The sequence below is a fragment of the Oreochromis niloticus genome, linkage group LG23 (assembly GCF_001858045.2).
Source record: "Oreochromis niloticus isolate F11D_XX linkage group LG23, O_niloticus_UMD_NMBU, whole genome shotgun sequence".
NCBI classification, from domain to species: domain Eukaryota; kingdom Metazoa; phylum Chordata; class Actinopteri; order Cichliformes; family Cichlidae; genus Oreochromis; species Oreochromis niloticus.
This window is the reverse complement of record NC_031986.2, coordinates 23,561,612-23,589,113: the sequence shown is the minus strand read 5'-3', so window position 1 is coordinate 23,589,113 and position 27,502 is coordinate 23,561,612. Positions and strand designations below refer to the sequence as shown.

At 40.6% G+C, this 27,502-nt stretch overlaps 1 protein-coding gene across 2 annotated transcripts; it reads right to left on the bottom strand.

The window, feature by feature from the left end:
- Positions 1-23,399, bottom strand: dusp27 (dual specificity phosphatase 27). Of its 2 annotated transcripts, none has more exons than XM_005459178.2 (6): positions 23,314-23,399; positions 21,426-21,596; positions 17,998-18,116; positions 16,178-16,409; positions 15,158-15,375; positions 1-3,145 (listed from the first exon to the last, which is right to left on the bottom strand). In XM_005459178.2, exons 2-6 carry the CDS (start codon positions 21,545-21,547, stop codon positions 408-410), a joined length of 3,429 nt encoding a protein of 1,142 aa, XP_005459235.1. In that variant the 5' UTR covers positions 21,548-21,596; positions 23,314-23,399; the 3' UTR covers positions 1-407. The 2 variants fall into 2 exon arrangements, with proteins under 2 accessions (XP_005459235.1, XP_025758966.1); XM_025903181.1 differs by lacking the exon at positions 23,314-23,399 and adding an exon at positions 21,917-22,038.
- Positions 23,400-27,502: the final 4,103 nt, after the last annotated feature.

Here is a 27,502-nt window from a genome sequence, read left to right as displayed (position 1 = left end):
TCATCATTCATCAGAAAATTTATTACAATAGTAAAATTGTGCAAGAGTACAAATTGGAGGGACTTTTCCTATTTTTTTTTAGAAGTTTCACATCATCTTTTCTATGAAAATTTGCATTCATTGTGTTTTACATTCAATGCTGGTACAAGCAAAACCTTAACTAAGAACTGTATTGTGTATTTCTTCAGTTTTTAATAGTAAAACAGGCTCAAATCCTTTTTTTTTTTTTGCAGTGCTGATGTAATATGAAAAGGTCAAGGTGCATATTTTTTCTATGGATGTGAATGCTAGTTTTTTTTCTGCATTAGAATTATTACAATTTGTACATCCTTTGTTTTCACTCCTTGACCAAGAAAAAGAGCTTTGTGTGAGCTAGCAGCAGCACAGAATTGGCTCTTTTACATTTTCTAAAACCTGTCTGCATCAGTAGTATTTTCTAAGTTTTGCTTCTCTCGCTTCGCCTCCTGCTGAGCTCTCCAAGCAGTGAGAACCTCGTCGTCTTCGGCCTCCGCGGCAGCTCGAGCCCTAATCCTCTGCCTGGTTTGGGCAATGAAGGTGGAGATGTCATCCTCCTCCTCTTCTGTGGCTTCCTGTTTCCTTGTCCTTCTCCCTTCTGTCTCATTGCTTTCATATCGTGAATGATGAACAGCGCCGTACGATCTTCCCGGTCGGCTGTAGCTGTGGGATTGCGTGAAGCCATTGCAGGAATATTCTGTGTCTTCACTTGATAGATCTTCGTGTAACCTGGCTCGGTATCTGGAAGTAATGCCATACGTTTCCTCATCATCATCTTCGTCAGCAGCATAAGAGGCTCTTCTGCTTGAGAAGTCAAATTCAGAAGCTGAGGCGTCAAGATCATCATAGGGGTCCTCCGATGGACCAGCTTCAGTTCCTGAAGCTGGTTTTCTTGGGGGAGGCCTGACACTTTTCAGCCAGTCATCAATGTTGGTGTTTTTATCTTTCTCCAGCGCTGGGTTTAGATTCAGGCACCCTGATAGACCGTAACTCCTCTTTGGTTTCTCCTTTTTCTTTGTCTCCTCAAGAAACTCCTCCTCTTTCTTCTTCCTTTCCTCTTCCTCATCGTCATCTTCCTTTGGCTTCTTTTTCTTAAACAGAGTACTGCGTTTGTTGTCTTCCAGGATCTTCTTCTTTTCATAGGTAGACATCTTGTCCCTCATCTCTGACTTGATCTCCTTGTCCATGGCATCCAGTTTATCCAGGTTAACTTGGTCCTGGAAGAGGCTGAAGAGAGGAACACTGGTAGTGGTAATCTTGTTTTTCTTTGAGCCCAGGGTGGAGCCAAGGTTAGAGCCTAATGCTGAGCCTCTACCACTGAGACCTGAGATGCTGCTTGAACTGCCACCGGAGAGGACTGATCCTGCCCTGCCTCGATCTTGTGACAGAGAGCTGGAGTAGGAAGCACCACTCAGCAAGGATGCTTTGTCATCATCGACACTGCGCCCTGACATCACGTTTGATGGAGCACCAAAGCTCAATTCAGACCCAGCACGTGATGGAGGAGGAAGGCTCATTTCACTCTGCTTCTGTTTGATTGTTTCTGAAACAACATTAGCAATCCAGTTTTGGATGCTAGCCAGATTGACCATTGGTTCACCTCCGGGGCCCTGCACAGTTGGAACTGGAAGGATCGGCACAGGATTTACTGGGATTCCAAACTGTGAGGATCTTGTGCTGCGAGCCTGGGAAACTGAAGAAATTGTGGAAGATCTACCACTGAGCATGGACATATTGTCATCATTGGCAATACTTGGCGGCCCTGTAACACCAGCTCCAGCCCAGAAGGCAGATAGAGGTATCGTACCACCGCTAACGCAACTCTCTGTTTCCCAGCCACATACAGACTGGCTTTCTTCTAAAGTTTTCTTTGAACGCTCCAGAATCTCTTCACGTCGTTGTCTTCTTCTGATTGTTGCTAAGTCCTCGCCTCTGCTCAGCTCCAGAATCTCATCTGTGTTCTCTTCCCCGAGACGCTTCTGCTGCCTCAGCTTCCATGCCTGATACGCCGTTAGATTGACGTCTTGGAGAGATGGTGTCTTGGCTTCTTCCTCACCGTCACCAACAGAACTTTTCTCTCCATCCTCACGATCTTTCTTGTTCCACCCAAATTGGATTCTCTTGATTCGCCAACGTTCCAATGGTGACATCTTCTCCTTATTCTTCTGACAGAAGTTATACATGGAGCTGGTGTCAGAGAGGATGCTATCTACTTCATCATCAATTGTCTTCTTCACTCCTTCATCTTCAGTGGTGGTGATCTCGCTGCCTTCTTCATCTTCTTTCTTGCGGTACCGAGCAGCTGCTTGCTCTTCGATCTCCTTAAGCCGCTGCTTCCAAAGATCAGAGTAACTCATACAGCTGGAGGTGGACATTGCGTCAGAGGGTGGGCGTCTGTTGCGACGCTTCAGCCGCTCTTTCACAGCTCGTATGTCCTCACTGGTTACGCTCTCCACATCAGTGTCTCCAACTTCTTTTGTCTTCTTTGTAAAAACCCCTGGAAGAGACTCCTCATCCTCCCCATCAATGTTCAGCTGTGCCTCCCACCACTCATCATTCTGGTATTTTTCATTCCTCCGCTGCCACTCCTGAATCATGCTGTCCAGACCATCATCATCATCATCATCCCCATCTTCCTTGCCCTCCTGTTCAGGTAGAACAAACTCATCTTGGACACCATTGGATACCTGGTTGTTGAACCCATTCTGAGCTCCAGTCAAACCACTTTTAAGTGCTCCAGCAGCTGCAGAGGAGGCAACGCTGCTCATCACACTTTCTCCATCCTCCTCCTCCTCCATCATAATGGAGTTAGCTTTCACCTCAATCATACTCTGCTCTTCTTCTGTGTCCGTATCCTCATCATCATCTTCCCCAAAGATGCGAGTGCGCGCTCGAGCGTCAATCACAGAGCACTGGCTTAGTGTGTCGTCGTCATCATCTCGCTCCTCCATGAGGGTCTCATTGAACTCTCTCAGCTGCTTCAGGAAGCCTTCATTGGGGTTGATGGCACGTTTTTTCCTCATTGAGGTCAGAGCCTCCATGATGGTCATGTTCTGGAAGATCATCAGGTAGCAAGCCACCAGGATAGCAGAACGACTGATGCCCATCATCGAAACAACAAGAACCTTTCCTGCAAGGAAAGGAAAAGATGATTACCAATACTGAAGAGTTGAGGCAAATACCATTACTCAGCTACACCCAAAGTAAATGAAGTATGTTATGTATGTATACAAATTCTACATGAAATAGTCCACAGTATACATCCGTTTTGATGTCTGCAATAGATTAATGTAGTTAATCTAGTTAAACTTGCAATAATGGCCTATGATCAGATGAGGGCAGCAAAACTGTTGACAAAGCAATAACTTATTACATTTTAGGTTTTATGTGTTTTAACTTAAGTGTGCTGAATTCCTTTCTTTAATGTTTATGAAGAAAAAAGATTTTTTTTATGACCAATATATATGACCAATATTTTATTTTATTTATGACCAATCTTTAGTCTACAAGTCTTTGTCTTCACACTCTTTAGAGGAATTGTCTACCTATTTATTTATCTAAATGCTACACTGTATTCACCAGTATATATTTACGTGACTGCCTGCTGGTTTCAGATAAACAGGTCAGGAAGGAAAGGCTTTTAAGAGCCTATTCTTTTAGAACCAGCAGCATGCTGTGGACAAACTCAAGGTTATAAGTGTGTCACAGCCACGCAGCTTAACTGAAACTCACTGTAAAGTAAAGAGTTTCTTCAACACCTATTATTTTAAAACCATTGATTATAAATGATGTAAAGGGATGTTTGAGTGGGAGGGATTCTATTGTTGATAATGCAGCTTCTGGCTGTATTAATTGCTTCATATCTTATTCTATATCCTAAGACATGTTAAAACTTGCTTTAAAGGCCTTTTTTCACACAATAAGCAATAAGCAAACCCCACTCTGTGGTATCTGTGCTACCACAGTGACGATTTCTACAATATTAACTGACAAGTGCAAATATAGCAGATACTATAAATAAAACAAATACACTGATATTATAAATTTATGAGCGGCTTACTTAGTCTGGTAAATAGTTTAAGGTGTTGCAATATATATAGATATATATTTATCAGCTTGAAAAACATTTAACATTTAAAACATTTAAGTGAATATTCTATTCTTAACTTTTATGTAGCTGTTTATGATTTAATGCATGGAAGATATACAGGATGTTATGTTCCAGCTGTAAAATGTTCCACAGATCCAATTACACACATGTTTATACACCCATTTTCAGGCTCAAAACAGGCTGATATCCACTTTCATGGCCAGGTGAGGACTGTCCCTTTATTTAATGACAAATGGAGTAGACATGATATTTGAAGTTAATTCAGGGTTGAATTTTTTATTTTATTGCTTTTCTCCATAATTTTAAATATAAGGCCCAGATAAAGGTCACTGCATATGAGACAGGTCATCATCAGGTTGAATAAACCTGATGACACCTTTGAGAAATAACAAAAAATGTTAGGAGCAGCCAAATTAACAATAAGATACATTTTTTAAAACAGTGACGACTAGTTCAGCAACATCAAAAGGCCTGAAGGAAGATGAGTAAAAATCATAATGATAGTATTATTTCCATGGTTAAGAAAAACAAGTTCACAAGATTTAATCATTTTAAGAACACTCTTGAGGAGTTGGATATATCACTTTTAAAGCCTATAATCAGGTGACAGCTTCATGAAGGTAAATACAGAGACTTAACAACAATGTATAACTACTGGTTACACTCAAGAAAAGCAAAGACACATTAGACCAGAGAAGAGGAGAAACAGTTGAAACCAAGGATAATGTGCCAGAATGATGGGAAGAGAATGGGACAGAGAAGAAGACAACTCATGATCTAAGGGATACCACATGATTTGGTGGAGGCAGTGTTATGGAATGGGCATGTATGGCTGGCAGTGGAAACTGGCGTCTAGTGTCTACTGACGATGTGACTGCTGTCCATCCCCGAGGCATAATAAAAATAAAACCCAAGAGTTTCTCAGAATAAAGAAAGGGGTATTCTTTGATGACCACGTCAGTCACCTGATCGCAACCCAGTAGGGCAGCTTTTCAGTTATTATAGCTAAAACTTGATGCAGAGAGACCCACAAACAAGCAGAAGCTGAAGGTGGCTGCAGTAAAGGCCTGGTAAAGCATCTCAAGGAAGGAAATGCAACATTTGGTGATTTCAATGGATTTTGGACTTCAGGAAATCACTGACTTTTAGTGTTTACAAGAACTGTTAACCCTCTAAAAAAATATATCCATAACAGTTAACACAATACATCTTGAAGTAAAATTGGAAGAGGGCACTTTAATCACATCTTACTGATTGGTTTAAAATGTGGCATATGGAGGCCAAACTACAAAAACTGTTTCTTTGTCCATCAAATTTTTGGCATAACTGTATTATTAAGCTGTTGTTTATGAAGTTTTCAGGCAATATTTTAGGGCATGTTAATTAAGAAGCACAGTCAACAGCACAGTGACTGTGTCAGCCTCTTCCAGGAACACGCATGTTCTCAGTCGGCACATAAAATTCTTCTCAGAAGCTGTGATGATGAGAAATTACAGATCAGTTGTTTGGAATATTTCACTGTATCACTGTTGACCTTCACCTGGAGATATGTATTATAAATATGCTTTTAGCAAAATCTGGAAAAATGAGTGCATTGTGGATCATGACTGTGAGCTAAATAAGAGAATAAATGAATAATTAAAAGTCTGTGGGAACCAGAGACCAGAAAATGCAGCATTGATGAAAACAGACAAAAAAAAAGTCTCAAGGTTTCCCAACTTCCATTTCTAACGTCAGATGAAGATGATGCCTTCAGGTCAAGAAATGAATAAGACATTCATTATAAAGTGGGCATACAGAGCAATGACAATCAGGGCTATAGGCTCGCCAGTAAGTAGATGGATATAAGAACGTAAAAAGCTACTTTTCTTCAACCCTTCTTATTATAAAACTATTGATTATAAATACTTTAAATATGAACTTTTATTTGATTTTGAGTGGTTTTACCCATGGTGATATCACGTTCTGGAGTACCCTCTCTGTCAAGTAAGGTTTTACTCTTTGAGACATAATTAAAAAATGTCTTGTCCTTACAAAATCTTAAAATGAGATAAATACAACCTAGTTTAAACAACAACACTTTACATATTAAACTATTTCAGTGTTCACTGTTTTGTTTGTTAGCAATAACAACTTAAAAAGTTATCATTTTCTGTATGTCTTCTTTACCACTCTTTCACAATACTGGAAGAGCATATGGGAGAAGGATGCAACCCATAACAACAATGCTAAGTGATTAGTGGATCTGAGAGCAGACCACAGCAACCTCCCTGAACAGGGACCAGTAACCATCACAGTGGCAGACATGCAAGAAAGGGTCTCCAGTATGACGAGTTGGACAGCACCAGGCCCCGACATGGTTCACGCCTACTGGCTGAAGAAGCTGATTGCACTCCATGAGCTTCTGGCAGCACAAATGAACCAGCTGATCATTGACAAGAGACACCTGGAATGGCTAACTGAAGGTCGGACGGTCCTGATCCTCAAGGACCCCCAGATGGGACCGGCCCCATCCCACTACTGGCCTATAACCTGCCCCAGTACCACATGGAAGCTCCTGTTAGGCATCATAGCAGTTAAGATGAACAAGCACATGGGTCAATACATGAGCGGGGCACAGAAAGGGATTGGCAAGAATACCAGAGGCGCTAAACAACAGCTACTGGTAGGCCGAGCAGTCAGCCGAGACTGCAAGACTAGGCTGACCGACCTCTGCACTGCCTGGATTGATTACAAGAAGGCCTATGACTCAATGCCCCACACCTGGTTCCTGGAATGCCTGACCCGGGGCCGGCTATTCGCTGGGGCAAGAGGGGGCAATGCCCCCTTAAACAAACGTCCTCCCCCCTTAAGTCAAATTTTTAGAAGTTAAGAAAGAAAATAATAGATTACCCACAAACTGAATATGGACAAGATTTACTGCAGTAGCTGAAAAATCTGCTGGAAAAGGCACAAAGGAGATGATAGGTTTCACATCTCTTTTGCTCTTTACCTCTGTGCACTGTTTATGCGCATGCTCACACAGCACTCGGCAGAGAACTCACACCCCACCCTCCACCCAACTATACATCAACTATACATCGTTTTGCGTTTGCAAAAGTGCTCTGACGTTTTCGGAGACGTCTGTTACTCACCAGCTCGATAGCTAGCTTGAGGTTCAAGGCTCACTAGAACTGGCGAGAACAGTGAACTCCGGGCACATTGTTTTCTAACCCCCTGCCATCTTTCGCTACTCAGGTTAAACATGATATATAAATCACTTAGATAACTTAAAAATGTTATTGTTTACTCCAGTGTCCTGGTATATTTTAGATAGCAAAGAGCAGACGGCTGAGTTTATTAAACTCCCCCAAGACAATCTGCAAATTTCATTAAAAGTTTAATAAACTATCATCTTGTCTTTATTTTTAGTTAGGACATACCTTAAACACTTCAAGCTGTAAGCTAATGATAGTTATATAAGAGCAGATGCATGTTGGTGCAATAAGATGTACGTTTTACGTCAAATGGATGCATGATCTGATTAGTCGACTAATTGCAAAAATAATCGGTGACTATTCGACTATCAAAATAATCATTTGTGGCACCCCTAATCCAGATCCCCCCACCCAACCCCCACACCTTTCTCGCCTCCATTGTCACAATGTGCTCCCTTTACATTTCTGTCTGCCCCCTCATATATGCCTGTCTAGAACCGGCCAAGGCCTGACCTATACAAGATCAACAGGACCCTAAGAGCCTTCATCAGGAATTCAATGAGGATGTGGCGGACAACACTAGAGGCCATCTTCAAGCCCATAGCACAATTCACCATTAAGTGTGGGATCTACCAAGGAGGTGCTCTGTCCCCATTGCTCTTCTGCATAGGCCTGAACCCCCACAGTGAGATCATCAACAAGACTGGCTACGGATACCGACTACTGAATGGAGCAGTTGTCAGCCACCTCCTGTACATGGATGACATCAAGCTGTATGCCAAGAGTGAACAGGACATTGATTCACTGATCACCAGGATATACAGCAATGACATCAGAATGTTGTTCGGAGTGGAGAAATGTAGTCGGATGATAACAAAGAGAGGGAAGGTAGTCAGAACTGAGGGGATCCAACTACCAGAAGGCAACACTGCAGACATAGAGGACAGCTACAAGTACCTGGGGATCCCACAGGCAAATGGGAACCATGAAGAGGCCGCTAGGAAAGCTGGAACCACCAAGTACCTGCAGAGGGTCGGCAAGTCCTGAGGAGTCAGCTGAACTGTAAGAACAAGATCAATATCTATGCCCTGCCTGTGATCAGGTACCTGGCTGGGATAATAAGTTGGCCAAAGGAGGAGATAGAAGCCACTGACATCAAGACAAGGAAGCTCCTTACAATGCATGAAGGGTTTCACCCCAAGTCCAGCACCATGAGGCCATATGCTAAGCGGAAGGAAGGAGGCCGGGGACTAGTGAGTGTCAGTACAGTCCAGGATGAAACAGCAAACATCCATGAGTACATCAGGAAGATGCCCAAAACCGACCTTGTGCTCAGTAAATCCAGCACAATCCAGCACATAACAGCAAGGTGCAAGATGCTAGCAGGCAGAGCATACATGGACCTCCATAACCAAGTGGCTGGCATAGTATACAGGAACATCTGTGCCGAATATGGCCTGGAAGTCCTGGTCAAAATGGGTAATGCCCCCGAGGGCGGTGGAGAATGACCAAGCTAAGATCCTGTGGGACTTTGAGATACAGACGGGCAAAATGGTGGTGGCAAAATGGTGGTGGCTAACCAACTGGACATAGTGGCGGTAGACAAACAGAAGAAGTATATAATTAGTATATATATATAAATAGTGTAATAGTATTGTACACATAATATTGCACATTTCACAGATCTGAGTAAGTATTGCACATTAATCAGAGATTTTTGTACATTCAACATGAGGTAAAGTAGTGCTGTGTTATTTTAAGTGTTCAGTTGTTTTTTGTTTGCTATCAGTCTGACAATTGCGGGGAAGAAGCAGTTGAAAAATCTTGTTCTGTGTGTGATGATGCTGTCCGCTTTGTTGTGTCTCAGATTGTACGTAACAATTTGTGTGTCTGAGCAGAGGGTGAGCTGGATGGTGTGTGTCCCTAATAATTCTCTCTCTTTTTTGGCAGGGTTGAGGATGAGGTCATTTTCCTCTCCGTAGGAATGAACACTGTCTACCAGAGTCCTGTACCCAGACTTGTCCCACTCCTTGATGAGCCCCATGATGGTGGTGTCGTCAACGTATTTGATGATGATGGCGTTTTCCTGGGTGGAGAGATAGTCACATAGGTGTACAGGGTGAAGAGTTTGGGGCTGAGACAGCAGCCCTGTGGATATCCAGTGCTGACGGTGAGCACCTCCCATTCTCACCACTTGTGGTCTGTCTGTCAAAAAGTCCAGAATCCAGTTACGGGTGGGAGTCAGGATGCCAAGGTCTGTCAGCTTCTGTCAGCTTCCCCAGGCGGATGGTGTCGAATGTAGAGCTGTAGTCCAATAAGAGCATCCTGACATGCGTACTGCTGCTTTTCAGGTGTTGCAGTGTGTGGTGCAGGGCTATTGCTGTTGCATCCTCCACTGATTGATTGGTGATGCAAACTGGAGGGGGTCTATAGTGTCAGGGAACATGTGGTTGATGTGTGTGAGAACCAATTTTTCTAGACACTTCATAATGACTGGTGTAAGTGCCACTGGCCTGAAGTCATTCAGGGTGGATGTGTCCGGTCTTTTGGGAACTGGTATAATGATGGAGGATTTAAAAATATGTGGGACTACTGCCTGAGATAGTGACAGGTTGAAGATATCCATGTGCTAGTTGTTCTCCACAGGCCTTCAAAACTCTGCGAGGAACTCCATCGGGTCCCACAGCCTTGTGGGGATTCACTTTTTTCAGAGCTTTCAAGACCTGTGTGTGTGTCACCTGGAGGACGGTCTCCGTGGGGTCACTAGGGGCCTTTGAGGGAGTGTGTGTGTTCAGCCTGTCAAACCTGGAATAGAAGGCGTTGAGGCTGAGTTGTTGCTGTGGCTCCCCTGTAGTTTGTGACAGCTTGAATTCCCTGCCACATGCTGCGTGTGTTGTTGTTCAGGTAGTAGCCTTCAAGTTTTTCTGAGTGGGCCCTCTTTGCTACTCTGATGGACTTCTGCAGTTCATAGCAGGCTCTCTTATAATCCTGCCTTGAAGGTCTCCCTCCTCTCCCTGATTTTCTGTTTAATGTCTCCATTAAACCAGGGCTTTTGGTTGGGGTACCTGCGCACAGTCCTGGGAGGGCCACAAATAGACGTACACCAGTTTATGTAGTCGCTAACAGTCTCCGTGTATTCATGGATGTTGTTAGCTGTTTCTTTGAAGATGCTCCAGTTTGTAGCCTCTAAGCAGCCCTGCAGGCTGGCTTTTGCACTGTCAGTTCAGTTGTTAATAGTCCTGACTGTGACTGGGTTTGTCTTGAGCTTGTTGTTATAGATGAGTTTTAGCCAGATTGCCAGGTGATCAGACTTTCCAAAATTAGGTTTTGGTTCAGCTGAGAAGGTATTTCTGATGTTACTGTAACAGTAATCCAGTATTTTATTTCCCCTGGTGGGTTACAAGCTGATGCAGTTTAGGCATATTTTTCCGGAGATTACAGTGATTAAAGTCTCCCAGATCAATTATAGCAGCGTTTGGTAGTTTATTTTCGTGCTTGTTGATCATGTCGTGCAGCTCCTTCAGTGCATCCTCCTACTTAGCGAAGGGGGGGATGTACACGACACTCACAATGATGCACTGCAGTTTTCTGGGCAAATTAAATGGCCTTAACGTTTGAGTCAGAAATTCCACATTTTCAGAGCAGGATTTTGAAGTGATCTTACAGTCAGTACACAATGATTGCTTGACGAGGGCGGCCGTTCCTCCACCGCGGATCTTGCCGCTGTCCGTAGTGCTTCGGTCTGCTCTGAAAACCATGTAGCCCTCTGGTGTTATTGCCTTATTGGGTGTCCTCTCCGCCAAGCCAGGTTTTATAGAAACGCAGTATGGAGCACTCCTGAATTTATTTTTGCATGGAAATCCGAGCATGGAGTTCATCCTTTTTATTTTCCAGAGACTGAACGTTTGCAAGCAGTATGCCCGGGAGGGTTAGCCTTCCTTTGCTAATCATGCGCCAGAACCTTCAGTCAGCCGCTCCCCATCTGCCATGCCTCCACTTCGGCTTGTTGTTCTCAGGAGAGTCCCCTGCCTCGGGCCGGCCTAGCATCAGGTCAGCATAGCGTGTTAGCTCTGGGTAGGATTCCAGTAGGTTTGGGTCAACAAGTCCGAAATTACTGTGCTCTCGCAGTTTTCGCAAGAGAGTAATAAGGAAGAAGAAAGTAAAAAGTAACTTGACTCAGAGCACTCCGCGACGTTGCCCTCTGAGGAGGGCGATCTTACTTGGAAGATGCTCAAGAGCTCAAGAAGATGTGGAGGGTGAAGGTAACAGTGGTCCCAGTGGTAATCGGAGCACTAGGTGCAGTGACTCCCAAGCTAGGCGAGTGGCTCCACTAGCCTAGCTTGTGGAGATCCCAGGAACAACATCGGATCTCTGTCCAGAAGAGAGCAGTCCTAGGAACAGCTAAGATACTGTGCAGGACCCTCAAGCTCCCAGTACTCTGGTAGAGAACCCAAGCTTGAAGGATAGACCGCCCGTAGGGCCGTGATGGGAATTTTTTTTTTTTTTTAAATATATGGCAGGTATGCAAGTTTGCAATTCTGCTCATTTTCTTTTTTCACAATAAGCAAAACATCCCTCTGTACACCATTTGAGCTCCCCAACAGTTTACAATACTGACAACTGCAACTATAGCACAGCATTCATATCATGGCTAAATACTGATGTACTCTTATGTGGTGCTCAGTCAATCCATTGAAAAACTATTAAAAATAATTAATTTGATCAGTTTAACTAAATTAAGAAAGAAATGTTAATATTTAAGCTTTAATTTGTTTTTAATTGATCTGAGCATTTTGCTTTTAAACACTGCTATAAATAAATACCAAAAACAGTTTGTCAATTAACAGCATCATTTTTTCTTAAATGTTTTGTTTGTTTTGACATTAAATGACTCTTAAATATCTTGACATGGAAGATTATTAGTCCGGGGTCTTTCTTCATTAGTACAATGGTCTCCATAACACAAAACCTGGCAGAAGTTGGGGTAAAATATCTGATGTGGCCATATTATTTAATTTCCTTGCTGTGTAGGTAGAACAATAAGAAAGATAAAATCATCAATCAGTTAATAAAAATGTCCAAATTTGCCCCACAGTCTCCAGGGAGAAGACAAGATATTATTAAGATGCTCTTGCCAAAGTCTTCCAGCAACATTTTAGGCTGTGTTAAGTAAGAAGCACAGTCAACAACACTGTGACTCTGCCATTTCCTTCCAGGAATACTCTGTGTTCTCTGTCGACACAAGAAATTCTTCTCAGAAACTGGGATGTTGAAAAGATTACTGATCAGATGTTTGGGATCTGTTAATGCGTCACTGTTGACCTCCACTCCAGGACAAGTATTGAAAAAGTGCTTTTAGCAAACCTTGGTAAAATAAGTGCATTGTGTATCATGTCTGTGAGCTAAATGATAAAATAAATGAATGATTAAAGGTCCGTGGGAACCAGAGATCACAAAATAAACACTCTATTGATGAAGACAGACACAAAACCACTGCCAAACTTTCTGTTTCCTACGTCATAAACTGAAGTTTGGAGATAAAAATAATGATGAGAGTGATGCCTTCAGGTCAACAGATAAATATTATGTGGGCAAAAACAGAAACAACTATTGGGAAAGAGGCTCAATTTTAAGTAGACAATCAATAGATTGGTGGAAGATCGATAGATTATATATATTTATATTCTTTTCAATTAAATTCTATTTTATTTATATTACAGCGACAGTGACCTCTAGGTGCTTTATATTGTAAAAAACTACAATAATTCAGAGAAAACCACAAGAATCATATGCTCCCCAATGAGAAAACATTTTGGCGACAGTCAGGAGGAAAAACTCCCTTTTAAAAGGAAGAAACCTCCACCAGAACCAGACTCAGGGAGGGGCACCAGTTAGGGGAAGGAAGGAAAAAGGCAAGCAGTAAAGAGAACCATTCTGGTAAACCTTTTAAATATCTGCTAAACCACTTGGTAGAGGATATTTTGAGCCTCTATATATTTCTGAAACATTTACAGGAAGTTAACTTAATCTGTTTAAGCCATCTCTACAGCTTGGTTTTGATCTGTGGATGTCCATCTAGGTTAGTCGTTGACTTTTTGAGATAGCTTCCTCACAGGAAGTTAGCAGTGACTAAAGAATGCAAGAAATGTGGACTCCCTGTGATGAAAATATCGACGTTAGATATATGGCAAAGTGTCAGATGTTTTAGTGAACAGATTTAAGTAACATGATAACTTAAAAAAAAAAAAACTTTTGTAAGGGTCAAACAATTTTCCAAACATATACCCTGCCAAATGGTTGATTTGTTCCTCTATAGTAAATTTGTGAGCTGAAGCTAACCCAACTGCAAAGGTCTGTTTGCAAAGAAATAAAACCTCTTATAATGATTTATTGGTGTTTATATCATAAATGTAATTGTATTACATGAAATTCTTGCTAAAATAATTTCATAAATATATAATCATTATAATGATAATGATTTATTTATGAGATAAAAAAAAAAATCTTATGAACACTTATTTGTGGTCTTAAATCACCAATAAGTGATCATGATAAACTTAATGAAAAAAATATGAGACTCTTTAAACATACTCTATGATCAATAGGGGTTTTTCTTTTCCTTTTTTTTGTTTAACAAATAACAGATGGACTCCAAAACTTTGTATTTTTTCCACTACTCATTCATGCCTACAGTCGACATATTGGAGATACTGATCTTTCTAGCATGCTGGCGCAAGACCCCAAACCCTATGCTATGTACCCCAACACTGAGCCTGTTTGGATTTATCTTTAACCTATGCATCTCAGAAGGGGGGTTAGATTGGGCTGTTTATAAGACAGATTGTTACCTATTGAACAAGAAACAAATATCTCATGAAAGGTTTTTCCCCCAGTTGCCATGCCAGCTTCTAAAGCTGAGCAACCATAATTCCGCTCCCAACCGCGCATTGTTTCAGAAGGAGTTGTAGCTACCAAGGTCCTCACAACCACTACCGTATTTGGGAACAGACATCTGTCACTTCAGTGTGTTACTGCCCCTCTCCAAGGGCTTTGTAAATCCCAGAAATACAATATGTCCTTTGACTTGAATCCACACACAACCAAATACCACCAGAAATAAAGAGGATCTAATTTCTTATCTAATTTCTAATTTCTCTAGTTAATGAATTTTATGATGATTCAAATCTGGTCACTTTTGTGAACCATGCAGTTTTTGTTTTATTCTCAGTTCTGTTTGTTCTGCTTGGTCTCTTATTTTCCTCTGGAGACGATTTTATGTATGGATGTTGCCATGGATTGCTTGGATTGCTTGTTTTCTTTGTTGTTATTCTTCTCATTCATGAAAAAATAGAAACAGCCTTTCCAGCTATGAAAAAGCATCACCCATGTGGGTTTCCAGTTGTGCTAACATGACCAGTCAGCCTTTTAACATGATTTACTCAGTGTGGTTTTTTTGGCAAGAGGCGTAAAGTTTCTCTTTGTAGTTAAATATTTAGATATTGGATTAACCTCTTTGGGCCTTAGGGGGTTACTAACAAAGAAGCATGCAAGAGGCTTACAATGTGGCTTAATGCCTTATTGTGTGTTATTATACATAATTATATATAATTATATGTGACAGCTATTAGTTTTTCAGTATATTTACTTTACATATGAAACAAAAATAATACAGGGGAGAGATGCATACCAAATTCTCCTCTGTGTATTATTTACTTCTAATTTTGTAAATAAATCTTACCAGTAGAGTTGATTAGTGTTCAGTGATGTACGCTGAACTCTTCACCACAACAGCAAACAAAGATTTCAGAGGACAGATGAAACAAATCCTGCCTACCTTTGTGCGTCAGCAGAGCATCGTCCAAGAATTCGGCGGTGGGTCTAAAGTGCATCGAGATGTCAGCATCAGGGAAGTCGTCTACTTCAATGCCCATGTACTTAATGTTCATGCCGGCGTAAAAAGACTCGTTGGTGTAGACTCCTGTACCGTGAGCTGTGTTCAGGATGTGTGTGATGCCCATTCGCTTCAGACGGGCCTTATTCACTGCAACAGACCTGAAGGGGGGGAAATCTGTCTTACTTTGCGTAAAATGACCCATCCAAACTTTCAAGCAAACAGCTTCACTAAAAAGCCTCTGCAGAAAATGACACCTGAGGAGCATCACGCTCTGGAGAAGACCAGGGAAATAAACTTTGGAATCAGCCATCTATCACCCTCTTCTGGAACTTTCAACCACATCACACAATATTTATCAGCTACCAGGGTTGTTTCAGTTAACATGGAACTTTTTTCTGACCACTTTTTGGATTTTTAATAGACCAAAAAAATGGTTGGATAAAGTCACCAATAAAGACAGCTTGATTTACACAAAACCTCTGGAACAAGCTGTTAAGTAGACGAGTTAGGACTGTTTGTGCAGATTACTTGTTTATCGCAGACAGATCAGAAAATGGGCTCAAAATCAATTAGAAGAGGAAAGTCTGTTTTAAGTGAATGATGAGGTGGAATTTGTCTCATATTTGGAAGGATCTCTCTAGTTATTCATTTCCAGCTGTCCACTATAAGATTAAAGAAAGGAAATTATGAGAATTTTCATACATTTTCGAATCTTGTGCCATTGCGTCTGAAGGGTACTTGCCATGAAAGCAAGAAAATTTGCAAAACCATTCAAAATCCATAAAAATGTAACAGAACTTTCTGTGAACCCTTACTGAAATCTGAAGTTGAACTGAAGTTCATCTTCCAGCACAGATTTGTCTTCTAAAATATCTGTGCCTATGGTCCGGAACTAAAAATAATCCTCTATGATGACTTGTGGAAAAATAATTTAAACAAAACGAGAATGCACTGACTCACTTTTCGGCAATGAAGATGTTGGGCCACACCTCATCCACAGGATTGATGGGAGCCTCTAGGCGGTCCTGCACCATGGCTCTCTGGATGTCCAGCACACAGGGGGTGTTGTAGGGGCTGCGGTCATCGATCATGTCCCTGACACGGTTGTAGAGATCTTCCACCATCAGCTGCTCAGCGGTTTCCAACATGGACTCTGGGATGGACTCGGACCGCACGCCTCGAGGTGGCAACTCTGAGGAGGTAAGATAGTAATAAACATGATGGATGGATTTCTTGATTGATTTTGTTGTATTATATTAAGAAATTAATGTACGAAGTCTGTGTGACACAGAAGACAGGATGAGGAGGTTGCGAGATGAACATCTTCAGGTATGCTACAGAACAAATCCAAGTATTTAGGATCAAAGATTTTGAGTAAAATTACTCCAACTGTTATGTTTGGTAATTTGTTTTGTGTCTTCCTAGATTGTCTCTGTTGCTGCTTCCCGCCTTATTTTGGTAATTTGCCTTTGGCTGTTTTATTTCCTGCAGTTTAGTTCTCTTTACTTTCTTTTATATTTCTGCTCTGCTGCATGTGATTTCTCTGATGGTCTCTTTTCCTACTTGTTTCCCCCATGCCCTTGTTGGCTGCTCTTATTTCTTGGATTCATGTTTAGTTTGGAGTATTTGAACCTTCCTGGAATTTATCCTTTTATGGTTTATTGTGAAGATGAATCAGCTTAGGATTAAGAAGCTTTTGTTCAGAGCTCCTGCGTTTAGCCCCACTCCCCTGTGAAATCATAACAACTATGCCACTCCTAAAGGACATACAGGAGTTTAATGTGTGCGCAGCTTCAAAAGAAGCATGCCGTTAATGCAGAAACAGGTCACTGCAGCTGTCCTCATCAGTGGTCATCTTCCTCCCTGCAGATGAAACTTGTTTTGATCATTAGGCTGCCTTTAATGCAGTCCAACTTAAGAGGAGAAATTCGATGAAGCCACGAATCTCGGATGCGTCACATTAAGCTAATTTCCTCATTCCAGCGGATCGCATCTCCATGTAACAAGATGAAGTAGCAAAACGTGGATTGGCTGTGATTGAAGACTGTTGAGCCACATTACTCTTCATTGCTTCACACACTGCATATGAATGAGGAGTGAAGAGAGACAGAGTCTGACCCCTGCTCAGTCCTCATCTGCCCTTGGATGACTTTTGAAAGTTCAGTACGGCTGGATAAAGAACAGAGAAATTCATCTGATTGTGGTTTTTTATTAATCACTTACAATCCCCCCAGAGCTTGGCAAATACAAATCAAATTTCAGATTAAGGCTGGTGAGGAATCATGATATAAAAGCTGATTTTATTTTATTTATTTATTTAGCCTGTAAACAGGCATCTGATGTCTGCTCTGTACTTTTCATGAGTAGTTAATGGTATATTTATATTTTTTGCCATTTTTGTTTATTTGTTATTAAGTAAAGGAAGCTTCTGTGTGATCATTATTCTGCTGTGGATTACATTTTGGATTAAGTCCGATTATCCTGTTGGTCTGCTCTTTTTAAAAATAAATATCTGCACATCAGGATTCATTGGCCAGGTGTTTTACTCCAAGTGCATATAAAATCCACGCAGAAGCTCTGATATTTCTTTACTTTAGGGCTTTGTTAGGCCTGTTTACTTTATAAGGGTCTACATGGGTCTGTCTCCAGATCAGACTTACACATCATGCTGAAGCAAGGCAGTAGAATTTTTCTAAGAAAATGTAATTACCAGCAGCTTGTTTAGAATCTCAATAAAATATGTAAAGGGAAGCTTGAGCCTCTCTCCTTTGTCGTCTCACCCTCGTTGATGATCTTCTTGGCAGCGATGGCTGACGAGAGGTGGATGGGCTCCATGAAGATGCTCTCAGCGTCAGACCCAGAGATCATGGAAAACCTGGACTCTGAGGTCATGGAGAAACTGGGAGGCACAGACAGAAAGGTTATTATTCATGAGCGCTGCGTGACTGAAAATAACCTAATGCGTTAGCTGGCACTGAAATGTTGATTGTGTTAAATGTAGTTAATGCATGAGTTTATAAAATGAGGCTGAGGCTCCAGCTTTATATTTCCTTTACTCCTTTACACCCTTCTGACTTTTGAATTCTTTAATGTCATTTCTGAATGAGAAAAGGTTCACTTGGTTTATTTAATCTAAATCGCTTTACAATAAAGTGTTTTTACTCTGATCAAGAGCTCCTCCATCAACTACAGTGAGGTCAATTTAGACATTGTAGAAGTACTTCTTGAAGAATGTAACTTTTGTATTTTAAGGTTATGCTGAACTAAATAACTAAATGTATTTTCCGGAATCTAAAGAATGTGATAGAAATATGTTAGTTGAGACAACAAAAGAGCTCCAGTACACCTATCAAGGTTGCAGAACAGTGACACAAACTATCTATTATCTATTATTCACAGCTATGATCAGAAGCTCACATAGACTTATGAATGTTGTGGTGGTGATTTTGATATTTTAATTGTTTATTTTAACAACTGTACAGCATACTATGACTTTAAAAAACAGACTTTGGTGCAGAAGTTTGAATTTATTTTGGGTTTTCTGTAATCCACATAGTCAAAAGTATATAAACAGACTGAAAAATAAACAGACACTTACTTCTTTTAATGTAGTGCTAAAGATTCTGCATTGTCTTTTTACTTTACAAGCCCATTACCCTTTTGTGAATGGTCATTGATTAACCTCAGCTGCTGGGTTTATCTTTGCCAGCATGACATTTTTAAGATTGGGCTTAAAACTTTCCATTTTGATGAAGCTTATAAATTTAGTTAGGGCTGAAGACTGGTCGAATATACAGCGAGAGTTATGCCAGAGGCTTTTGACCCTGTGTGAATAAGAGAAAATCCAAAATAAACTGAAACTTGTCCACCCAGTTCTTGTTTTTGAAGTCAAGAAAGATGCATGCTGTATAATCATTCCAGAAAAAGAACAGTTCAAAGAAATCATTGAAATTCCCATATTATCATGACATTCATACCCAGTGTGAGTGATGTAAAAGTATAGCTTGCATAAAGTAACAATGGACACATGGATTCTTGCACATTTCATTTACACAAAAATGTATAAAAACTAAAAACCCTACACGAGTCCCAGGGTGTTGCTGCAATATACAACTGCACCAACAATGTACTTTTAATTTACTTTATCAGTGTAAAAAAGTTGAAGTTTGCAGTATAAAGGATGTAAGTGTTGTGTAATACCATTACAGTCCCATAAGAGCTAAGCAGGAGCTTGGAAACCAGACTTCACCTCTAGAGGAATGTGAGACACTTCAAAGAGGTGCTTTATTTTAACTACAGGCAGCAAGGCGGACTGAGCTAAAGTGATGAAAAAGGAGTTGGGGGCGAGGTATATGGAGGAGCTGCCTGCTGCAAATGTCAGAAGTACATTTACTTTAAAATACAATTAAAAGAAAAACTGAAATCAGACATGAAAGTTTGGTTTGACTTTTACAAGTTTTAAAACTACTGCAGCATTCATGAGAGATGTTCTATGTGGCACCACCTTGCGTGTAAAGACTGCAGTTTACAACTGATTTTACACCCTCACATTGGGGGTAAAACAGCTGTCCAAACCAAAGTTATTCACTGAAACCACAGCTGCGTTCATACTTTGTTTTTTTCTTTACAGAGGATGAAAAAAACACAAGTTTCATCACTTGATTATGAACAAAAATAAACTCTACTATTCTGATTTATTTCTAATTTGCTTTTCAGTTTAATCGGGCCTCCGCATATCACAGCACAAGAAGGTGGAATTAAAATACAGTACTGCCAAATCTGCATTTCACTTTGTAGTATTTTTTAGCAGGATTCAATGTGAAACAAAGTTTTTTTCTCATCAAAGTGGGCTTACCGTCCTTAATTTTCATGCACAAATTACATTAAATAATTTAAGGCTTCCAATAAAGTAGGCACACATATTTTATTGTATATGTAACTTCTTCAATTTAAGCCATTAACCATGGCTCCAAGCTGTTTGCACGAGAAGGAAACACGCATTAAAAAGAGATTTGTAAAACAGGAAACAAGCTAAATATGGCATACATATTTATAGGCCTCATTTTCTCATGTGTAATGAATTACTTAAGACATCTTTGGACCATTTTAACCAAAAAAAAAAAAAAAACAACAGTAAAAAGCTTCGATACTGCAGCTTTAATGGCAATGCTCTCACACAGTTCTTTAACCAAAAAGGAATATAAAGAGAAGACTTTAGTTTGATTGTCGGCTGCACATCCATGATGAGAATCTCCCGTTCCACCACATCCCAAAAGTGCTCTGTTGGATCGAGATCTGCATGTCATGGCAGAAATCAGTCTCATCAGACCAGGCAACATTTTTCCAGTCCTCTGTGGTTCACAGTGTGGTCTTCTGTTGTTGTAGTCGATCTGCTTCAAGGTTCGACATGTTGTACATTCAGAAATTCTCCTCCACATATCGTGGTGGTAACGAGTGGTTATCTAAGCTATGGTTGCCTTCCTATCAGCTCAAAGCAGTTTCATCATTCTCTTCGGACTTCTGACATCAACAAGGCATTTTTCTCTCTTTATGGGATCATGGTCTGAAAAACCCCTGAGATAGTTATGTAGAAAAATCCCAGTAAATGAGCAGTTTCACTCATGCTATTTTCAAAATCACGTAATTCCTCTCCTCACCCATGCTCATTCTTATGCTCAGTTTGAAGTTCAGTATGTCGTCCTGACCCTGCCTGCATAGAGTTGCACTTGTGGGGTTGGCTGATCAGATATTTCTATTAATAAGCAAATCTGCAGGTCACGGTACATGGCTGCCCCTCTATGAGGAGAAAAGGGAATTTTCCTTCCTACAGTCGCCAGTGCTTGCTAGGGGTTCATATGATTGTTGAGTTTTTCTCTCTATGTATTATTGTAGTTCACCTTACAGGCGACTTGAGGCAACTGTTGTTGTGATTTGGTGCTGTATAAATAAAATTTATTTGAATTAAATTGAATTGAATTAAACAGGTGTACCTAATAAAGTGTCAAGGAAGTGTAAATGCATTTAAATGGGGGTAAGGAGAACGTTTTACTGGGAAACTACGCAGTAATAGTTTTGCAGTGATACAAACTTGTAAAAATGGAAGATGTGATTTAGATTTTGAACAGTGTTTTCATGTTTGACAGAATCTGTTAATTTCCCAGTCAGTAAACTTGAGTCTGGTGTTCTGTGTTTAAAGCTTGGCTCTTACTTTGGGGAGGGACAGCGAAGGTAATGAGATTGGACTCCGCGGACGCTCTTCTCCTCCTCTTCTTCCTTTCCATCAGGTACCATCTGATCACCTCGCTCCCCATGTTCATTGGCCGATGCCATGGCAACCACTTTGCCTCCTTCCCTTGCTTCCGGTGAACCTGGATCACCACTAACAGAAGAAAATAAAAAATTGTGCTGTTTTTCTCTTTAGCGACATCAAAAAAATAAAAGCATGCTTCATCCTCACTGACTCTCAACTTCTTTCCTGTAACTTGTTCAATGTTTTCACTATTTCATAGATCAATTTAAATAAATGAATAACATGTACATGAGTACTCTCTAAAACTTCTTGATAAAAGTGTGACACCAGACATTTAATATGATGCTAAGTCTATATTTTTGTCAACAGTTCAGCTTTATTATCTGAGTTAGCGCAAAGTTTAATAAAAAAAACATAGTTAATGGAAAATAAGTAATATAGATACATACATATGTATGTTTGGTGTTGCTGTCCCTCGTTCTAACTGCCTGCGTGTGTGTGTGCATGCGGATGCGGGTGCATCTGGGAGCGCTAGTTTACAGGAGTCTTCAGGCCTGGTGGGTGTGCCCTGCAAGGTGGCTGGCCACACCTGAGGAAATGATCACACACACACCTGCAGCTGATCAAGCCTCGTCGGAGGAGCTACTTAGGAGTGTGGTGGAGCTCTCTCCGACGCTGGATCGTTGCGTGACTATCCATCAGTGTTTTCAACATATCAGTGAGTGTAAGCCTGCCACAGTTTGAAAGTGTCTAAAGTCTGCCTGTGTTATTTCTCACGGGGAACATGGAAATGAGAGAGCAGCAAGCATGGGGTGCGTGGACACTTGGAAGCGAGGACATAGAGCACGGACACTGGGGGGAAGACACGGCACGGGAGTCTGGGGCGCACAGGGATTTATTTTTGTGTGATTATTTACTTCACTGTAAATAAATGTACTGCTTTCAAGAGTCCTGCATTTGGGGTCCCATTTTTCCATGTTCCCACGGTTTGCCAGCGCTAACTGTGACAGTTTTGATGTGTTAACTAATTATTGAGAAAAGTTAAAAATCACAGTGATGTAGTGGTCATTATGTGTTCAGACACACTCCTCTCCCCTACATTAGCTACATGAGGTTACATCTACAAATCAGTATCTGTGCAGTTATTGGCAATATTGACTAATATTGGATCGATATCAAAATATACTGCATTGCACAGTACTACTCTAAATGATACTTGGTTTTAATGCTTGCATAAACTCTGGTTGGCTCTAAGTGGATTTTATGGTGTTAAACACAAAAGGGAAACTCAGATTTCTAATTGCCCTGCTTTCATTAGGCTGAACATATGTAGCTTGAGTTTAGGTCAGTGACAGTGATTAATAATCAGCCTCAAGGGAGGTCAGATTAAGCTTTAAGAAGTCTGATTCTTTCTTCTTATTTTTTTTCTCAGCTGTGATTACAGCAGAAATTAATCAAAACACCAAATACTCTTTCAGTTATATTGATCGACAGTCAGTGAGGGTCAACAACAGGCAGCCATGACTAAGATACTAAGCAATCAGACAGAGCCTCATGTTGCCATAAGTGTGTGTGTGTGTGTGTGTGTGTGTGAGCTGAGGCCTTCCAGCAGGTCTATTTTTAAGGCGGTGACAGCTGCCTCAGCCTGCAGGCCTCACAGCAGCGCTGAGACCTAACAGCTATGAGCCTTAAACAGCAGCAGAGGAAGAGCTGCTCTCAGATCAGATGTGTGAAAATTCTGAACTAATAAACAGGACTTCAGCTGCATAGAAAACAGCCTCCCACCTCCTTCCTGTGTCAGTGTGTTTGTGTCTGTGTGTGTTTGAGAGTGAGTGTGTTTTCCTACCTCCGTCTGAAAGGTGCTCCTCTGAAGCCGACTCCGACCGCTCTGACACAGCCTCCTAAAGTTAGACCCTCTCACCTCCCCCCGCCCTCCACCGCCTGGCCAGCGGAGGCCCTGACACCTGACACCAGACCTGTGGAGTAACTGAGTATTCTTACTCGAGTACAGTTCAGTCAACCTTCACTTAAAAAGGCCTCATTTAAAGACACAACCAAACAGAGATGGAGAGACACACTGATAAAAATGCAAATTAAATACAAATTAAAGAAATGTTTATTGAATAACAGTAATTACAGGAGGATTCAGCTTTCTCTAATTTCACTGAGATTTACATCCACAACATGATTATAATGTGTCCTTCCCTCCTTCTACCTTTCCTCCCTTGTCTTTTTTCACATACTTCTTCTTTCTTCCTTGATTCCTTTGGTTTCTTTTCTCAGTCCTTTTCCTTCTCTCCTTTTCTTTTCCACCTTTGTTTCTTTATTTCCTGTTCATTTCCTCCTATCTTTTAAGCTGTTCTCTCTCCCACTGCCTTTCTTCCTGTATTTCCTTCCTTTTCTTTAGTTTATTCTCCACCAACAAAAATTTGGTTGGGGTATTGTCATTGTAATTCCATCTATCTCGGTGTATTACTTCTGCATTACATTTAAAATTTAGTATTCTTAATACCTAGCAATGTTGATTCTTCTGAAATAAGGAGATACAGTCAGCAAGCTCACTTTCATATTAAATCCTTCTTAAAGACATATTTTTTAAGGGTGAATTTTATAAGAGTTGCTTCTATCTGTCTACCCTTTCTGTGAAAAGATAGATAACGTCTGATAAGCGTACGATAAATTGTTTTTCAAAATGTCTTATATGTAACATAGTTACATTGTTGCATTAGAAAACTTTATTGCATTTATGTTGTAGATACATTGTACAGTAGATTGTATTCATTTTCTTTAAAGTAACAATGTTACAATGTTGTTACATCATCAGCAATGCTGCAAGCTTATCAAATAATGACCAAAAACATAATGAAATGTGTTTGGAGGTCAGTTTGTTTGTTTTTTATTATTTAGTCATGACATTGTTTCTTCAGAGCTTTCCTTTTATTGAGTCCTTTTCTTTTTTAACCTTTTCTTTCTCCTGTAGTTTCTTTGTCCTTTCTCTCTACTCCTCTGTTGCCCTCCCCTTTTCTTCACTTAGTTTCTTTCCTGTATTCTGGTTTCAGACAGCAGGTAAACTCTCTGTGTTATAGTCACTCGGCATGATAACACGCTTGCTTTGAAACACAGAAAACAAAGCTTCTAAAAGAAAGAAAAAGGAAGAAAAATAAAACTCCACACTGATGTATCACTGGACTCAAGCACAGAAAACAAGTGATGACTGCCTCCCTGTCCTTTAACCACATGACTAACCATTTCAGTGCATAGAACCGTTTATTTTTCAGTTTTTATTTTTGCTTTTGTAACACGACCTCCCGTAGAAAGCTGATTTTCTCAGTCAGTGGCAGGAACTGCAGTCTCCCAGGCCTGTGTGTGTCTGTGTTTGTGTGTGTCTGTGTTTATCTGCAGTCAGCTGACAATCATCTGGACTATTTATAGTCTGAGAATGCAGCTAATTTAAGTCACACACTCACACACACACTGATATTATGAGCTCATTATTTCGAGTTTAAAGGCTTACAAAATGAATTCTAATTACTGGATGTTTCAGCAGATCAAACTGAATTTAAACTCCTTCTCTTTTCCCATGAGAGTCTATTTCCACTTCACGTGATGTGTTTCTACTTGGTCTCATTAGATTAATAAGATACACGAGTCTTCCTGCATGCATGTAGAGCTAATTATGGAAAGACTTTATTTACTGTAACTGACTGAATAAAAACCAGGAAAAGCTCTTGGATAAAATATTATAATAATCATAATTTCAGAGCGAGCCTGTGGTGATTCCTAATCCAGCTGTTTTAAGCAGGAACATTGACATTAATACGATTATATTTTTCTGCTTCTGCAAATCAATTCTTTATCATTTGCCACAAAATTAATGATTTTGCACATTAATCTTTACACCACACCATCCAGTCCATTACAGGGGTGACACACACACACAGACAGAAAACCTACGGCAGTTCAGGGCCTTTTTTTCTGTGTGTGTCCTTAAAATCAGTCTTGAAGGAAACCCTAAATGAAGCTAGAGGATAGAGGAGGATTGGCAGAGGAGCTGTGACTGAGAACACATAAGTGTTTTTAACCCTCTGTGTATAAAGTGGTGTGAGAGACAGCTGTAGCATGGCAGGAAGGGACAAAGCTGCTATATAAGATGATAAACTGTGAGGTTGAGCTCTCTGCTTTACTGTCATGCTCTTATTTTGTAAATGTTGGTCCCTTTTATAATTGAATCACTATAAAAGAGCCTTTTCCTGGGTTGACTTTTCCTGTGGATTTACCCTTCTGTGGATACCTGGATTGCAATTTTATTTTTTTATTCAGTAAAACCAAACCTTTTTTCTCTTTCTATTAGTGTGTTTTTGTGTTTAATTCCTCTCTCCCGTCAATGCCTCATAACACCAAAGAGAAAAGAAAAAAAGAGCTAAAATTTCATAATAGCCTGAGGTGTTCGGGTGGGAATGATGATCACGGCGTCCCTTTGTAACCATGGTTACTCACTCTTGCATACCTGTGTGCACAGTTTAACAGAAGGAACAGAGACACTGTGCTGCTGTTAACACTGACATTACTCTGAGCAGCAGGCATGATTTCATGGTGACAGTGTGGCAGACATGGATATTTCTCACTGGCCTCTGAAGTTTCCTTGAATAACTTTGTTGTGAGTAATGAATTTATTTTTCAATTAGGCCTAAGTGAGAAATTGGACACTGGAGAAGTGTGTGAATGTCTGGCTCGGTGCGTCACAGATGGCACTGAGCCACAGTGAGATTACAGTGGGTCTGAATTCACCCGCCTAAGTTTGTATCTGAGGCAATGTCCATGTCTGCTGTAACAGCAACAGAAGACAACACATCCTCTGCCTCCTCTTGCCTGGGCCTTGTGTATTTCTTTTTTTCTTCTTTCTTTTTTCCTTTTTTCTTTTAAAAAAAGCTTCTGATGTATAGTTGAAGTGCTTGATCTAGTTAGTCACCACAGCTGCTGAGACACAACGCTTACAGCTTATATAACAATGCTATGTTGGATCTGCTGAAAGGATGCTAAATAGAAGAAAAGTGCTGCTAATCAAATGTACTTAATTAGCAGCACTAATGATTGATGCAATCTTCCCAGGAGTCGACGTCCCAGCAAATTTACCCCTAGGTCAGCCCATGCAATGTTCAAACTGCAAAAAACCCACGGGCTACATCTCAGATGCTACAGACCTCATAACCAGAAAAACGACCAAGTATGACTTGTTTGAAAGGATTTCCAGGTATAAGCCTCTTTTCGCTAAAAAGAACATGGCAGCATAGCTTAGGTTTGAATGCTTGAATACTTATAGAACAATATCCTTTGAACAAATGAGACCAAAGTGGAGCTGTCACTGAGCTGACCATGAACTCCTCTGTATACCAAAGTATTCTAGAGTCAAATGTGAGGACTTCGGTCTAACAGCTAAAGCTTGGACCAAACTGGATGCCAAGCACAGCAGAAAATGTACAACAGAATGGCTGAAAAAGAAAAAGGCCCAGTCAAAGTCCAAATGTCCAAATGTCAACCTGATTGAAATGCTGTAGAGGGACTTTAAGAGAGCTGTGCATAAATGAATGCACACACACCTCCATGAAGCAAGAAGAGAGGGTCAAAATTCCTCCATAACCATGTGAGACACTGATGAAGTCAAACATTCAATGATGAATTCAGTTTATTGCAATTAAAGGGGGTTCCACAAGCTACTGAATCATAGAGCGTTTGCCACAGGACTGCAAAGAAATCTTTCTTTTTCACATGACTGTGACAATATAAACAGCTCCAGGAATACTGTCATGTTGAGATCATTAAATGCCTGCTTTAAAAAACAAACAAACAAAAAGCAGTGGGTAAATGGTGGAGCTGTGCCAACCATCGTATTTAATAAATAAAAAATAAGGAAGTCTCCTTAAGTAGGACACCTACTTCACTCCTTAACTCCTGGTGTCTGATTGTATCTCTGGTGGAAGGGACTGTGAGTTACCAAAAACAGCCATGTGCTCAGACTGAGGAATGAAAATGGATCA